The 17,372-nt window shown below is 43.1% G+C and overlaps 1 protein-coding gene across 5 annotated transcripts in view; it reads right to left on the bottom strand.

Moving 5' to 3' along the window:
• Positions 1-17,372, bottom strand: part of rtkna (rhotekin a) — a 33,678-nt gene that overhangs the window by 7,170 nt on the left and 9,136 nt on the right. Inside the window, exon 1 of one of the 5 annotated variants that reach the window (XM_088376319.1) lies at positions 15,546-16,099. The exons of 2 other annotated variants lie outside the window; for them this stretch is intronic. In XM_088376319.1, coding sequence (XP_088232445.1) covers positions 15,546-15,641 — 96 coding nt within the window. In that variant the 5' untranslated portion in view covers positions 15,642-16,099. Of the gene's footprint in view, positions 1-5,308; positions 5,747-15,545; positions 16,100-17,372 lie in introns of those variants that run through there. 2 more of the 5 variants (XM_088376321.1, XM_088376320.1) reach the window with 2 other exon arrangements.

The following is a 17,372-nucleotide window of genomic DNA, read 5'->3' as shown; positions in this document are numbered from 1 at the left end:
CTTGAATTTGCAAACAATCTATGGCTAAATGTATTCTTTGTAAAGAAGTACTTTCATTTAGAACTGCAGATGGAGCACGGGAATTTTTATACCCGTTTTTCCTAGTACAGGTTCTCACATTTAAGAAAGGTCCGATACTCAATCTTCAATTGTGGGAGTGATATTGTGCCGATACTGACATTTTGACATTCATTTGCATATTTCCCTGTAACACAGAGCATTTTAGTTATGCGGACTGTCAGTCTGACCACTAGGGGGCACTGCGTAAAAAATTACGTAAGAAGAAGACATGAAAGAAAAACAACATTATCTGGTAGATAATGTCGAACGTTACGTAGCACAACATTAGATCCACTTCAACGAGCTAACGCGATCTACACTACAATTTCTAACATAAAGCAATTATGTATTGTTATTATTATTATATATTGGCCATGTAGTAGCTGAAGAGATAATATAGCAAAGCCTAGCTCAGACTGTATCAGGATGAGTCCAGTTGGAGCAGGTTTAAGCGTGACCCGCGTGATGCAAACGTCCGGTATTTATAGAAGCTTAATTAGCGGGCTTTTCCTTGCGGGCACCTCAGAATAGAAGACAAATAGCCAGGATCTCACACGAAGCCTTCGACCAAAACCAGCAACACCGCTTGATACCACATGATAATGATCTTCCTGGTCACATTGAATAGCAAGCAAGCATGCTACTCTTACAAATCAACTTTTAGCAAAATCTTTTGATGTTGCAGTTGATACCAGATGGTCACATGTTCAGCGACCCCCCCATCTGGTCATGTCGTCTTAGTGTGTTTGTGTTGTTCCGCACTAGTGTGTCTACTGGTGTGATCTTACGCACCAACACACAACATCTACGCAAATATACAAGTGTGGCTTGGGGATCTGACGCCCTCGCAGATGGCAGGCAATGTTTTTTTTTTTTTTTTACGATCGCGAGTAGGTTTTCTCGGTTAGATCGCTGACCCTTGAACTTTGACCTGTACGCCTTGACCGGACCAGACGGCTTAAATAAATGACACTCCATTGAAGTAACACTCTTTTCCCACGGTGGAAATAAACACGTCTGAGATACTTCCAATCCAAGAATGACCCAGGGGACTTTACAGAGCAGAGCCGTATGCTGCTGGCTTTCAATCAGCCAGCCACAATTACGTGCCTCGCCTTCCTCTCCACCCTCTTCCTCTGACTTCCTGTTTGGCGAAGCCGAACATGAAGTGCGAGCGGGACGACACTGACACAGAACAGGAGAGAGCAACTCAGACAAACATCAGACATGATTCAATTGTATCTTCTACATTGTATAATTATTTGCTGGCCCCGTGGCTAAGCGTCTGACAAAATTCCAAAAGAGAGCTGCTTTTTCCAACGCTCATTGAGAAATCCTAATGCGAGCACCTGGCAGGCCATACTGTCTGGTGGCTGGGAGGTAATTCATAAATTAAGACACGCACACGCGTGTCCAGCATGCCGACAGTGTCTGTGATGCGGCATAAAAGATGATTAACCGGCTTTTTTTTACCAAAGTCAAAGAGAAAGTTGGAGAAGGCAGCATGTACTTGGATTTCTTTCACACTTGCTGAGCATATCCACAGGTGGGAAGATACTCGAAAAGATTTTCCTTCACACAGCCTCCCGCTGAGCTTGTCCAGTGTGTTCTTTCTCAAACATATCAAATGGACCGAATGGCTGTGATTGACAGCTCTCGGTACAACAAGCTGGTTTGCATCTCTGACAGAAATGTTGAAGGTCTCGCCTAGCCTCAGAGCAATTGCTGCCAAGAGGGGGCGCTGCAGCAATAAAAAGGGGATGCTATAATGAGGATAAGCTTGTGGGGGGGGGCACAAAGGGGGGAAAGAAAGGGGGCTGATTGTCTTCCAAGCCCAACATTTGCCAAGCGATGCACATTTGAAGAGCTCTAATGAGTGGACGCTTGCAAATCAGCCCCTTCAAACCTACCCTGCCAATTGACAATTTCAATTCACACAAGTGCCAAGCTTTTCGACGCTAATTACCTCGGATGCCCTAACGAGCATCTATCTATCTAGTTAGGCATAGTGGAGCATACTGAAAATAAAATATCTCTGTTTAAAATTGTATACAATTGGGCTTTCCTAATCCAAAGTGAAGTTCCAAGAATTGCAAGCCTAGCAAAATGGCAGGGACTCCACAATCCCACTGCAAGCAAAACAATATTGAGAGTTGTTGGATGGTACGAGCTACGGAAAAGCAGTCATTTATTCCAAGTCTCTTTTTCTAGCCAAAGGCCCCGGCAGTTTTGAAGCTGCTTTTATTGCGCTCCATAATTCATAACTGTTAGTACCGTTGCCTTATTTAGCGTATACGGCCACATGTGTTCGGAAGCACATGTGCCCCCCCAAGTGAGAGCAGCTATGCAGACGCTTTTGTCTGGCAGGAAGGTGAACGGAGCCAAAGACGGAGCCATAATGACAGAGCGGCATACCTTGCCAAGCTAGGCTCGTGCGTGTGTGTGTGTGTTTGACTCACTATCGACTTGCAATAGCCCTGGAGTCAAAGTAGGCAATTAGAATATTCATGAAGCCAGAGTTTGAGATGCACATCACTTGAGTGACCCTTTTAATAGGCGAACATTCAGGCTCTACTGTAAGTATATGCATTTAAAAAAATACAGTTTTTTTTCTCCTTGCCAAGAACCTTTTGGTAGAAGAAAATTGATTTTTTTTTTTTTTTTTCAGATGATAAAGCTGAAGAGCATTATTGCAAAAGGATGGAGCGCTGACATCAATTAAAAGCAGAAAAGTAAAAGGATGAATTATTGACACACACGAAGAACACGTGTAACCTGAGACAATTATCGAATCCTTTTTTCCACTCTCCGCCACTTAGGAGCCCAGAGAGCCTGCTCTGATTACTGATGCTCCAGATTCAGTCCGAACAATGCCATGTTGGCCTAATTGCTCCTACAGCAACACTTTGTAACATTTCTTCTCAAAATCAAGTACCACAGACGAGAGGTCAAAGGTGACATTCATGTGTTACTAAACAGGTGAGGATATGTGTATCATAAAAAGCTGCAGTGCTACATTTTGATCACGTGAGCAGCACGAGATTAAATTGGCCGGGCGTGACTCTGCACGCTTCTTGCGGGTCTAAGCATATCGCTAACACAAAGGTAATTCCGCTGAGCCAACAGGAGCCGTTGGTCAAATAGCTTGGTGTAGATAAGTGGCAGTTGAGCGTCTGCTTGCTCTGATAAACGAGATATCGAGTCAAACCGTGGTCGGTTCTGATCCGCTGCTTCAGCTGCAGACAGATAACCGACCGCGCCGGTTTGTCGCTCCTGCGGCCGCCTCGTTATCGCTCCTCACCCAAAATGGAGTTCTGTCTTTTTTGCACGCGGTCAACTGGAGACATTCGCTTTAAGGCTAATGAGGAAAAATCCGAAATCATACATTCAGTTTGCGTTATGGAAATAATGCTTCTTTTTTTTTTTTTATGAAATAATTAACTCTAAAGATGAAATTATTTTCCTTTTAATTAATCATTGTTTGAATAAAAGAACGAAAGCGGAAGAGGAAGGCAGAGGAGGCCAGGGGCTCTGCGTTAAACCCGTTCACATTCCTATAATTAAAATCAACTCCAGCCTCGAGCAGCTGTAAACAAATGCTCCCAAAAAAAGATGCAACAGTAAAAACAAGTTGTATATATTGATAGTAGAAAAAAACTGCTTTCATGAACCAATAGAGTAAGGCAGTTTATTTATGTATTCATTTAGTCATTTATTATTATTTTTTCCCACAGAGGAAAAGGCTGGATGTCTCTGAGTGACTAAGTGACTGTAATTGTTTAAGACATATTGGGGGGGGGGGGGGCGAAGTTGCGCAACCTCTACATTAAATTCCAACACAGTGTTCCGCTTCTCCTTCAGAAATGTGCCAATGGAATAGTGTTGCCCGGCAACCCCTCACCTCTTCTCCAAGAATCGCTCGGGTTTTACAACAGGAGCTGTACGTACTGTATATTAAAGAGAAAAGAAATGACCTCCACTGCCTCCAGAAAAAAAAAAAAAAACTTGCATCCACGTGCTTGCAGCAGGGGGAGGGAGAAAGCTATTACACTCCAGATATTTATCTCCATAGCTATCTGAAGAGGAGCGTCTGAAGAGGCAGATCTACTGACAGCCAGTGCGGCTTCTCTGCAGTGAGCGGTTATTGATTGTAAGCCGATTCCATTCTGGCTCCTGCCGCGCTTGCAGAATTTGCAGACACAATGAAAAGCAGCGTAAGGAAGGCATTCAAATAAATCGCTGTAATGGCTTAATGCAATCAAGTGGCGCAGACCTCAAGTGTTGTCGCATCAAAAAGACAAGACGTTGTGGCACATGGGCGACCTTTTCACGGCTAATGAGCCAGCATGCTTGTGGTTGCATTCCGGGAATAGAAAGAGCACATGTCAACCTCTGACAATTTATGGCTGATGCTGATGGACGTGGGCTTTAAAAACCGACAGGAGACGTTCGTGTTCTCAACTCTGAGCTCCCCGGTCGCTGACACCCACGTCACTCACCGGGCCAGGCCCCCAACTTTACAAACACAACGGGGATATTACAAATAAATCGGCAGATATTTGATTCTTCTGATTTAAATCAGTGACAGACAAATGCTAATTAGAGGTGGTTGTGCAAAGCCACAAGTACACGCAGACATGTCAGAGGCCCCTTTAAGGAATTCACTTGACGCCTGTAAGTTCGAACGTTAGAAAATGGATTCCGAAGTAACAAGCTTTTCCACATGACACCAAAATTGTTTTTGTTCAGAAAATGCATGTTAAGCGGTGCATGTAAGAAAAACGACAGCGCTGGCCCACATGCTGTTCATGCGTCACTGGAAATGTACACGCAAAAAGAACAGGCTCAGATAAGTCATGTGTTGACTTATACTTAGACATGTAGGCGAACCAAAAGTATTCAAAGTATGCTAGCATGCCATTGGTGCACATTTGCTTGCCACATGACATGGTATCATCATTTTAGCAGAAGTGAATCAACGAGTACCAATTTGGAAAGTGTAAAAATATTGCAATGAAACAACTTGGTGTGAATTCACACATGGTGTGAACAGGATGCACGCTTGAGCGTGGCAGCAGTGTCAAAGTTGGCCGGGCGCCTAATTACCCACGCAACTAATGAGGAGGTTGACCCAAACGCGGCACGGGCAGTCCACGCAGCGTGTGACGTGGTCGATGCCAAGTGACTGATATTTTCCACGCAGCTCAGTGGAACTCTTTGTCAAGGAATAAGAAAGGCAGAAGCTTACCGCTTGATTGTTCGTGTCGTTCATGGCGCTTTACGCAACAAACGTCCCGCGTGCACAGCGTGGAAATAACTCGGATGTCCGTTTTGTTTGTATAGAGCACAGCAGGGAAGGGAGGAATCTTAAGTGCTCATTAAAATCAAAATGTTAAAATCCGTCGCTGAGCTCGTAAGGCGTTACGGATCCCCAAATTCCACGCACTCGCTCATTTGCGTAAAAAGGCGCTCCATCGTGCGGGGCTCCGTGTGGGTCGTCCTCTGCGCCGACATCGTGCTTGCGCAAGTCCCAACTGCTCCTCGGTTCTGTCCTGACTCCCCCCACTCTTTCTTTCTTTCTTTCCCTCACACACATTCACACGCGCAAAAGCGGCAGCCGGAGTAATACAAGGGGGAGGATAAAGAGTGACCGACGGATGGACCAACCAAGAGGCTTTTCTTGGATGGGCGGGTGTGAGCACGTTGAGGAGTGACTTGTCATTTTCGCCCCTAACCCTCCCCGCTTCACAGATGCATTCAGGGACAGCCAGAGTTCCTTAAAGGGCACACCAGGTGTTGGCAGCACTTGAAAAAGTGTCTGTGCGCATTGCCTGTCAGCGCAGCGCCTCTATTTTCCATTCATAAATTCATTGGCTCCTCTTACAACATGGGTGGTCAAATATGTCCCTCTATAATCTAAATGCATATAAGGGAGCAAAATGACAATTTACTGCCGACACCGCCTGCCCACGCTGGAAAAAAAGACGTCTGTTATATATTCCCCATTTTATTTTAAGCAGTGACTCAACTTTTTTGGAGAAGTATGACGTGTGCCCAATCACCATTTCCACCATTCTCTGGATTGCTTTAACTCAATGAAGGTTATTTTTATTCGCTTTATGCTTAAAATGAGTCACTCGTGATTTTGTACAGTTTTTTAACTCATTACTGCCACAGATTGTCCACAGCCAATGTGATTTGATTATGTTTTTTTTTTACTAGGAACTGTCAGATGCTCAGACCATAGTCAGGTGTGTTATCATGCCATGAGTTGTACTACCACAACTCTCGCCTCTTCTGGTGCACTGAACCACACGAATGGCGCAACATCTCTAACTGTTGGTCAACTGACTCAGTTTGATTTGCACAGCAGTCCTAGAACTTTCCTGACAGACTTCATGAAATCACAATCAATTAGATGTTAGCACGGTATTCCAACAAGAAGACAAGTTGCACAAATAATATCACGGCTGGTCTAATTGCTACATAGGCAATGCATGTAATTACTGACAGAGCCGTTAGTCATCCTTCTGGATAAAAATACAAACTGTCATCTATCATCCAGCCAGCGTTTGCTCACGGGCTGAACCATGCGAGCGTGCTGCCAAGTCGTTGTGCAACCATGCGCTTGGCCTTGTCAACTGCTGATGCACCATTTGTGGTGCAGTGTTAAGGTTAAAAAACGGCATGGGAAATCTTTGAGTGTGGGAATGAACAGCATTTAACAGAGGAATCAGCTGACTTGGAACTGACCTGGAGGAAATTCACACTGAATAAAAACTAATGGAGTATCTGAACTGTCACTTCCAAAAACATGGAGACAGTAGTCACACTCGTATGCCGCAAGAGGTTTTACTATAAAAGCCGCAGTGTTCAGAAACATAGAGGATTGCTGTGAGTTGTTTGTGTCGGAGCGGTGAAATAAGAGATGCAAGCAGATGACATGTAGGAGGGATGAGGATGGAGGAGGAGAGTACATCTCGGCCGTTTGATAACATATCTGTGCACAATGTTCTGGAAGAGTGCAGCAGTACATTATTTAATCATTGTTCGACCATAATGAAAAGCAAATTTGTATATTGTGTAAAGTTGTGTATATTGTTTTTAGTAGGATGGGGAAATAGCTAGCAGCAATATTGGTTAGCTAGTCTGCGTTTGAATCTTCCTCCAAACTCCAAAGGTCAAATGCTATAGAAAATGGATGGAGCTAAGCTGCACTGTCTTTTGGGGTTCCACAAGGTTCAATTTTAGGACCACTGCTTTTATTCTTTGCTGCTTCTGCATTCTGTCTTGAGAAAGCGACATTTTTTTTCCATTGTTCTGCTGCTAGTAGGATAATTAAGTCCAGCATTTTTTTTCCCACCTGTCCATAAACAACTGATAAATAATTTGTAAAGTTGCAGTACAAATCAAAATCTTAATACCATATCCTCCTTCTGTTCAACCTATTAAAAAATGATTCCTACTCCTACTACATTCCAACGAAAGCAGACTCAGCTACCGAGCCAGCAGGAAGCTTTGTCACCACTTGACCCCTGACAAAAACAGCATGAAAAAATTGACAGTGTGCCTTCATCCTTATGAATCAGACGACACACGGAACCCAAACAAGATGCGGCTTGATAACGTCGGACTTAGAGCTGTAAATATACTGCCGTTAATCGGATTAGGGTTTCATCAGCGGGTAGCTGCTCCGAGCCAGCGAGCGAGCTTCCTGGGAACAATTTACACTCACAGTTGAAGGCAGGTGTTGAGGAAGAAAGCATGCAGCACACAGTGGTGCTATATCTTCTCTTACAAGCATCTGGATGAGGAGGTGTGATGAATGAATGAACACCATACTCATTCACTGTCTTGACTAGCGCATTTTCCCAGGAGGTGAGGCAATTCCTTGACTCTCCACTCCACTCCACAGCCTCCCCCCCTTCCTCTCCAAGTCCACTGCATTTCCTATTGAATCACAAACAAGAGAGCAGTGCTTCCTCTCAGCAACTGCTATACACCCTAATGGCCGATTTCTTTACACACAGCTAATCCCTCTTTCACAGTTTTTTTTCCCCTCTCCCATTTCTGTGCGTAGTGATAAAATCTTAATTCTAATCATGGCCCACGGACGTGACTATACTGTAAATAAGCTTCGCCAAATTCACATTTTCGGGTGCCCTCGGGTGCCTTTGTAGACAGAAAAGGCTTTTTTTGTTTTGGTTTTCAGCAAGTCACCCTTCAGGGCAGAAATGTGGCAGTAAATAAAAAGAATTAGGTTTTGAGTCCACATTTGAAGAGGATACACAGACCAGCATTTGAGGTGTAGTTTTTGTGTGTGTGCAGCCATAATTGATGTTTATTTTAATTTTTTTACAATATATACCATCCTCATATCTAGTGTGGCAAATGCAACTATTAATAGATATTGTCACACGAAAATATATTTTATGTATAAATGTATAAAATCTATTTAAATGAGTTAATCATCTGATGATAAATACCTAAAAAAACTGTACTGTATACATTATGTACATTTTTAAAGCTGGTGTGGCTGCCCCCATCTGGACCAACAAGAGTATTGCAACACATGCACATTGATTCCTCTCTACTGCTTATGAACGTCTTGTTTTCTTTTCACAGTAAAATTATGACTTTCAAAACTCCACGTCTCCAAAAAAAAGTAACATTTCATGCCATGTAAAAAACACACCATGTGGCTACTGTGTAACCGTCATGATGTCTCGTGATAGAGGTCACTGCTTCTCTGTCTTAACCAATCAAATCGAGCCAAGCTCCTCCTTGTAACCAATGGACACACGGAGCCGACCGGATACCCAGATGGATTAACCTTTCCATCACCCAGTAATGACAGGATTATAACGTATACAGTGTCCCGGCATATGGTCACCTGTTGGCTTTAAGGTTGGAGGAGGACGCTGGTATGAGTCGAGGCTGCAAGGAGATGACAGAAGGCATAACGAGGTCACCGTGTGTAGATGTTACATGACATCACCCAGCTGGACCTCATCTTGCTGAATCGGGGAGGTTAAGCAATGCCTTTCAGCACCTCCAACCACAACAAGAGGCCCCTTTCAACATGTCTCCCTCGTCGTTAAGCCAGAAGTACCCGGGCGGGACCCGCCTCCAAAATGTGGAATTCCCCCATAAAATGCTTGCCTGTGGCACTAAGGCATTTTTTGACAGCATAGTCATGTTGTTTACTTCACGCCAGCTCCAATGATAAGTCTGTTGTAGATACTCGACTTGGATTGTTTCAATGCTTTTAACGTACAAAAATTAAAATCATTACCGGGTCTCCTGTAAAGACATAAACGAACAGTATCACGACATCACTTAATATGTTCTCAGGAGGATTTTCTGTAGTCTTTGAACTGCACCACAAAACAACATTTTGAGTTTCATTTTAATATAATTTTGAAGATTTTTATTATTATTATATATATTTACAAGATTATTTATATATTTTAAAAAAAGACAGTTATTGTTTTAGCGCATCAGTGCAATGGTTAACTTATTTTAAATATTGAGAATGAAAAAATATTTCATATATTGCTCACTCCTACGTTAAAATGGCCAGTAATTAAATGCATATAATAATACTGCACTTGTAGTTATTTCTTAAGTTTTTAATTCCATGCATATCAAGGTGGAAAATACTGTTGTGTGTTTTTCTATAAATGCAAAGTAGTTACCATTAAATGAATTTAATTCAGTGGGTTGTTTTGTGTGTGGCCAGCTTTCCACGAATTGCACTGGATTACTTTCGCTACAAAATCCGACTTAATTATTACACAAAAAGACTCAAGTGGGACCAGCTCTTTTCTTACCCTCAACCAGAACAGAATGGTACCACATATGGTCATACAGCAACAGTCTATATTCTGCACGTGCCAAACACACGCCCACATGCATGCACTTACAAAGTCTTGGCATGATGGTGACGCACAGCTTGCACGCATTGGCCTAATAAATATAATTGCAACAGTGCCGCTGATGCTGGCTACTGCAGTGGAATGTGCACAATGGGAATATTTTGATTTAATAACTATTACCGTAAAGTATCATCGCTTTGTTTTGCGACGCGGCCAAGGTTTTAAGCGTGTTGCTGGAAGAGATTTAAGCCAAAATAGAATGAATTCAACTCCCACACGGGTTGCATCGAACCAAATCAATAAAGGTAAATGTAGCAGGCAGCCTCAAGCACTGGGAAGATGTTCGCCCATAAGATGAAACTCACGAGCAGATTTTTGAATGGTGTGTGTCAATGAAGGAAGACGTGTTGTAAAACAACATATGGCTCTAAATCTTATTTAAGATCATTTGGATTATTTCCATGTATTGGCGGTTACTAAACTAAACTGTTGAAATAAAGTCTTGGCATGGAGGAGAGCAGAGAGGGAGGCTTAACAGAAGGTGACGCTGCAGGCTGAGTTTATATAAAAAAAAAAAAAAAAAAAGTCCAGCCAAAAGTGAATTTAGACAGGCAGCTTGTGAGGGAGATGATCAAATGCTTTCAACCTTGACAAAAGAGAGCAGCGCATAGCTTGGAAAGGTGCAAGTGTCACTTTTGTCTTCCAATAAGAGCACCTGTCGGTTCCCGCCGGGATATTTTCTCTCTGAGCTGTTGTTTTTCAAAGCAAGTTGGCTCCAGCCTCGCTTCCCGTTCACACAACAGAGCGCCTATTCACACCGCCGCCGCCGCACCTCCTAATGGTGCCGCCCGCCGGCGAGCTGGGGCGTGAACTCAAGTGTTGGGGGGTGCACGGGGTTCTGTGGTAAACCACAATGTTTGGAGTCAGTGGACCAGAGGTTGGTAGGAAGAGAAGCATACAACTTTTATTTGAGTTGTTGTTCCAAGAACGTAAAGGGCGTGGGCACGATGTGATACAAAGCCGCCTTTCTCCTCAGCCCGTTTCTGGCACCAAGATACGAGCACACGTTTGGAAAATAAATACGGCCATGTCAGAGCGAAGCATGCGATGGATTTAAAAAGTCTACACACCCCTAGTCAGATGCCAGGCTATTATAATATAATCCATAGGACAGCTCAAATGGACGAAAAAAATATTGGAGGAGAGACATAAAATAAACAACTGAGATCATATGGTTGCAAAAGTGTGCACACCCTCATAACTGTGGTTGTGGATTTTTTCATTAACTCAACTGGGTCCAAAAAAAATGTTTTTTTCAAGAGGAGAGATAAAATAAACAACAGAGATCATATGGTTGCAAAAGTGTGCACACCCTGTGTTGATTTGTTCATTAACTCTCACTAACTGACCGACTCCTGAGTGAGTAGCAGAAAGTACCGGTTTGTTGCTCAAATATTGACTCACACACACGCACAAACACGGCCTCAGTTTAGGAGGAGGTGTTTGATGAAGAGCTTCATTGTAGAGGAATGTGTATTGGCTCAGACATGACTCTGCAACGTGTATCACCAGAGAGCAAGCGCTGTTAGCTTTAGCGCAAACATCCATGGTCGCTAAACAGACTTTAGCTAAGCCAACATGCTGTACAAACACACACGTAGTGTACTTACTCAAACTTTATTTGAACAACCTCCTGCAGAGATTGGAAACCACCTTGACATCTTCACAGCCACATTCATTTTGATTCATTTGTTTATCGCATTCCAATTTCAGCGACCTTGCTGTAATTTGGTGAATGTTCCGTCTTATTTAGGTTTAATTTGAAATTCCCAAGGCACTCCTGAACAACGTCTTACCGAACGGACACAAGCCAGAAGACTCAGCTGTTGCTCATAATGAATTCTAAACCAGGTGAGCCGGGGAAGCCGACGTGCTTTGTTTTCCGCTTCCACTACAAACAAGATTAACCTTTGCTGCCACTGGAAATTCATCAACAAGAGATTCATCAGTCTTGCCCGAGCGCATACTGCCCGCAGATGGGGATTAAACGCTGTCAACTTGACCTTTGGCCTTTCAGGACCTCACATTCACTAAGCACATTGTCGGGGCACAGAAGCTTAGATCAATCTCCCAATGCAACCGAGAGAAAAGGACACGCGGAGAGATTCTCGATGCTACTGGTTACATACATTAAGGAGAGCTAACGCCGACAGATATTTAAAGTCTGTCCAGAATTACCAGCTATCCGAGTTATGACCCCTGCTGCATTTAGCATACTGGGAGCGTGTGAGAAGTCAAACATGTGAGACCAGTTAGAAACTCCCACCTAACCCTGCTCATCATAGAGCAGGTCAGAGGTTTCCATCCATCCTTGGGTCAGTCTTTTTCCACGAATGGATTTAAGGTTTATGATTATTTATACGACAAGCAAAAAGGAATGACCCTGACCCCTCCACTTTCTCATCTTTTAATATTATTGGACAATTGACATTGTTTCTGGCACCATAAATGCCTCCGATGTTATCAAGACCGGTTTTTGGGTTTGCACAGTGTTTTTCTTAACTTGCTTTTGTGTCCTAGTTGATATGCTGCAGCCGCGTGGGGTCACTCCAACCCATGAGGTCAACACACACTCACACACAAAGCAGGATTTGACTTCCCAAAACAATGGATGACTTGCGAAATGAAATGATCAGTGTGAATCCTGCTTTTATTACAGGAGCACACTTTCATGACCTTTTGCAAATCCAATGTCCTTATGTAACACTGCCACTGCACCCATACACATCCAAGGTCAGTCGAGGTGCCAGAATTAGACAACGGGGCAAAAGTGGCCATCTAAGGCCGCCTGGCTTTTAATGAGAGGGCAAGGGGAGAATTAGTCAAGGTGAGAGCAGCATGGCAGGGGGAAGAAACCAGGCGGAAGTTAGATAAAAAACAAAATGTATTCTTGTGCATCCGGCCGTGGTGACAGGAAATGCTGTGTTTAAATCCATTCATGGCCAAGAGTTCAATGCTATCATGATGTCACTCCCAGTGGGAAAGAGTAATTACACAAGACCATTTCCTGCTTCCCATCAGCCGTCTCTTGCTTTTTTTTTGTGGGGAAAGGGGGGTCCTGCATTTTGTGGACATCGGGGCCCCCTTGCACTTTCCACTCAGGAAGAAGCAATGAAGTGCGAGACTTGTGTGCAAAGAGGAAACAGCATAAAATGCCAAGAATGCAGTTATTCCTACTACGGACCTGTTAAAACGTGAAGAGTCGGTCGAGAAGACGCTGCGTGAAATAACAATGGCTGCTCGCGTGACTCCTGATTGTATGTCAGGAATCTCAGCACTGACTTAAATTGGATGACAAGTACAGAGAAAAAAAAAGGCAGAAAAAAACAGATTAATTAACCACGTGCTGACCACTCTCGAGTGTGAACGGAAACGTTTTGAGCGGATGAATAGCCATAAAAGCATATTTACACTGTCTGTCAAAAATTTGTCATGAATCGATGAATGGGTGTCAATTTCAATGTAAAATAAAAATTTTAAAAAATCAACACACGTACAATAATTTTAAAGGGTTAAAAAAAGACACTATACTTCTTTGTGAGTCATGAAATGACTCATGTGGCGTGAGGATGGATGAGGTGGGAGGAGATTCCAGGTATATACCACCTGAGGGAGAATCCCAAACGGCTTCCCGCTGTAATAAAGGCAACTTGTGATGATCCAAGCAGGAGATTTTATGGGAGCAAATAAAGCTCCACAAATTACAGTTAGACAGCAAACTGTACAGCTCGGGCTCACACAAAGAATCCCTGTCTCGTAAACACACCCAGTCTGGGGGGGGGGGGGGGGGGGGGGGGGGGGGGCACGGGGGAGGGAGGGAGAGCAAACAAGCAAGCGGGTGAGGAAGATGGCAAAGTCGACAATGTGGAAATTGATACTTTTCTCCCAAATAGTGAGGAGATGATTGTTTTTCCACAATCATGTGATGCATTTCTACCCTCATCATTTCCAAACATCATCTTTACATTAAGACCACTTTAATGTGAGAGCAAAACAAACGCGGGCTCTGTGTCAAGAACTAATAGGTTTATTAGTGACTGATCAACTTAGGCCAAACAGATCCCATGATCAGTAAATTGCCCTCGAGACAACGCATAACAAGCTCAGAAGACAGTGGTGCCTAAAGATACGAATGAAATCCATTCCTTGGCAATGACAAAAATGCTACTTTATAGTACCTCACCTACCTCATTTTAAAAAATAAAGTGAGTTATTGTCGTACTTCTTCCTTCAATTGTATTGCTCCTTCTGGTGTGCATGCCGGGGCCGCATGGGGGCAGTTTGAAGAAAGGCTGTATACTGCGGACTCAGCACTCTTAGCTTCTCAATGTGGCAGTGATTTTTTTTCTCAGAGGATAAAAATGATATGCTTACGGGTTTTATTATATGGTACGTCTACAAGTGTTGCAGCACCGTTTCTGTTCAGATAGGCATCGTCCCAACAAACTTGTAAATTGGTTTCGTATCTTAAGGCACCACTGTATACAAAAAAAAAGAAATTCATCTCGGTCTGGTGTGCTTTTCAGACTCAAGTCTCCTAAAAGATAAAAAAAACACTGTTGCACATCTGCACCACAGACTTGCTTTCAACAATCATGACCCCCCCCCCCAAAAAAAAAATCAAGTCAATGCCAACTGATAAGAAAGAAACCATTTAGCATCTTTTAAAAGTAGAGACACAGATTGTTTGTTTGTGTACTCATGTTACTGGCAGCCTGGCATGACTCCTTCCTCTATCCCAACACAATGCGCAACACACACACACACACACACACACACACAGTTAAACACGTGTGGACAGGCGCTTCCAGAGGACCCCCGCGAGGCCCCAAATGTGCAGCTGTGCACTGCGTGTGAACCCCCAGAGGATGGATGGATGGCATGCGCAATGTTGCTCGCACTATAACCTGCATGCACGCCAGCGTCAGCATGACTACACAACCCTTGCGCCGACTCGACAACACCAAGGCGCAGCTGCAGGCTCAACGGGCCACCAAAGGGGATGCACTGTACTCTGAAAATAGATTTCGGCTGTCATTGAGCTGGCTCATAAGCAAGCTGGGAGGTCAATAAAAACTCTCACACACACGCACAACTGTGATTCTTAACTCATGTGAATAAGAAGCCTACAAAAGACATTAATGGGTGATTGAGGAAAAGTGAAGATGCATCACAAAGCTTGTTTATATTTGCTGTTGGGCTGAGACATTGGCGGGTAAAAAAAAGTATTACAAGAGTTCGACACCACCACGGAGAATTATTCAGCATTATGCAAAAAAAGTAATAAAATGAAAGTAATTACAAACAGCTTTTACATGTGCGAGAGCAATCTGATTTTAATTGATGTTTGATCTGTATTAATGTCTTCTTACTTAACTGCTTTTAAAGCAAATCATGCTACTAAATATCAGAAACAGCTGTCAGTGTGATGCAGTGCAGTTCCACACTATATTGCAATCATAAAAATATTGTTCCAACTAATATCTCTCCAATCGGACTGCAGAATAAGAAATACTAATCTAAAAATGCCTTGCAATAACTTTTTACCTGCAAACTGAGAGCAATCTGCCGGATGTACATCATATTCAGGTCCTCCAATATCCACAGTTTTTCCTCCATGTTTGTCAGTTTATCAAGCGGCATCCTTTAGGTAGAAACAGATCCAGAAGTTTGTCTTTTTTTTTTTTAAACCACCGAGATCGTGACGTCACATCATTGGAATATCACTCTGACAGGTACCAGACCCAAGACAAATCCACAAAGACGGAGCACGCACGCGCGGGTTGACAGCAACCTGGTGCGTAAAAGCGATGCGTAAAAACTTGGAGCGGTTGATCCAAACGGGGTGACGAGATGGTTAGAAAATCCCGCAACTCATCCGCGTGTTGTTCACCTCCTCCAAGTTTTGCACAATGATCCACCCAAGGCGCCCGCGGTCACCACCCCATCGGGAAAGAATGGCGCCTTTGAAAATGCATCTCTCTCCTCCTTTGTGCGCCACTGTCACGATTGTGAATGCGAGAGGGTGTCCTGGGCGAAGACAAGAGAACTCTTGACAAAAAGGCCATCGCCTCTGCGGGAGTGACCGGCACAACTGGCCCAGTGTGCGCCTTCCTCTCCTTGTAACCCCCACGCCCCCCTCCCTCCCTCTCCCCTAAATTAACCCCTACGACGCGCCTGTCTGCAGATAGTCATGATTTTAAAAAACCAACAAAACACACAAATTGGGAAAAGTAAAATGAGCGCACTGCAAATAATTGCTGTAGCAGCCTCCACGCCCTTTAAAACAAATAAACAGCAAAATCTATGTTTCACTCAAGCAGAGCGGGTGGGGAAGGCTTTGTTGTTATTAAAGAGGGAATTAAGTGGTGACAGCTGGCAGTAAACTCAAACATATATAACCTAAATGGAACATTAGAATAGAAATTGAATTGAAAATTAAGTAAATACAATTCAATTATATATGCATGTCGAGTACACTTGCCATGCAATACAAAAGCTCTCAACCAATCAATCAATCAACATTATTTATATGGATGCATGCAAAAATACGATTTTATTGTGTATTGCACATAAAATCTTTGCTAAATAAACTCAAAAATTACTCCAACTTTAAATACAACAGAACCGTACTGAGTGATTAGTTTACTTTCCGATACAGGAAACTGTCTATCAGCACCCTCTGTTGGTGGAAAATCGACACTGCACATTTTCAATATTAAGAATTAGGCGCACGTTTCATCCGATGTGACAAAGTGAAAAAGCGTGGGAGACTGAAAGTATTGTCATGCTTGCTTACATGCAGCACATATTCATAGTTATAAGTATAATTTGACGCATACAGCTTGAAGCCTTTGTCCTTCATGGCAGATGATGAAGAGGAATTTGCTTTAACGATACGTCCTTCAGTGCAATTTTTTTTATATCTCCTGAGATTATTTTGATGAATGCGGTCATTTTGCTTGGAGACAAAACGCAGCGGGAATAATTGCGCTGGCTGATTTGTTGCAACAGAATTCTCTTCTGCATGCCCTCAAAATGTCAGTTAAGATTGAGGAATATTAGAAGAATGTTTTTTTTAAACAACTGCACGGATGAATGTATATACAAGTTCAAAAGTTACATCAGTGGGTCACGAGTATTCCGCCAAGGTTCCATGCATATTTTACATGGCATCACCCCAGTGTTAAAGAGCGCTTCAATCATTTATCATAGCCTTTTAAATATTGATTTAATGTCACCTCAAGAGCTTTTGGCCATATCCAACATACACGGCCCTCCATCTGATCCGGTGTTCCACATTGCAAACACACTGAGATGTCGCACGCACGTCAAGGAGTTGTTTTTGCAGGAAGAAATATGTCACCTCAAAGC

This window comes from Syngnathus floridae, chromosome 5 (assembly GCF_059516105.1).
Source record: "Syngnathus floridae isolate MCC-2025c chromosome 5, RoL_Sflo_1.0, whole genome shotgun sequence".
In the NCBI taxonomy this organism is placed as follows: domain Eukaryota; kingdom Metazoa; phylum Chordata; class Actinopteri; order Syngnathiformes; family Syngnathidae; genus Syngnathus; species Syngnathus floridae.
This window is presented reverse-complemented; position numbering and strand designations above follow the sequence as displayed.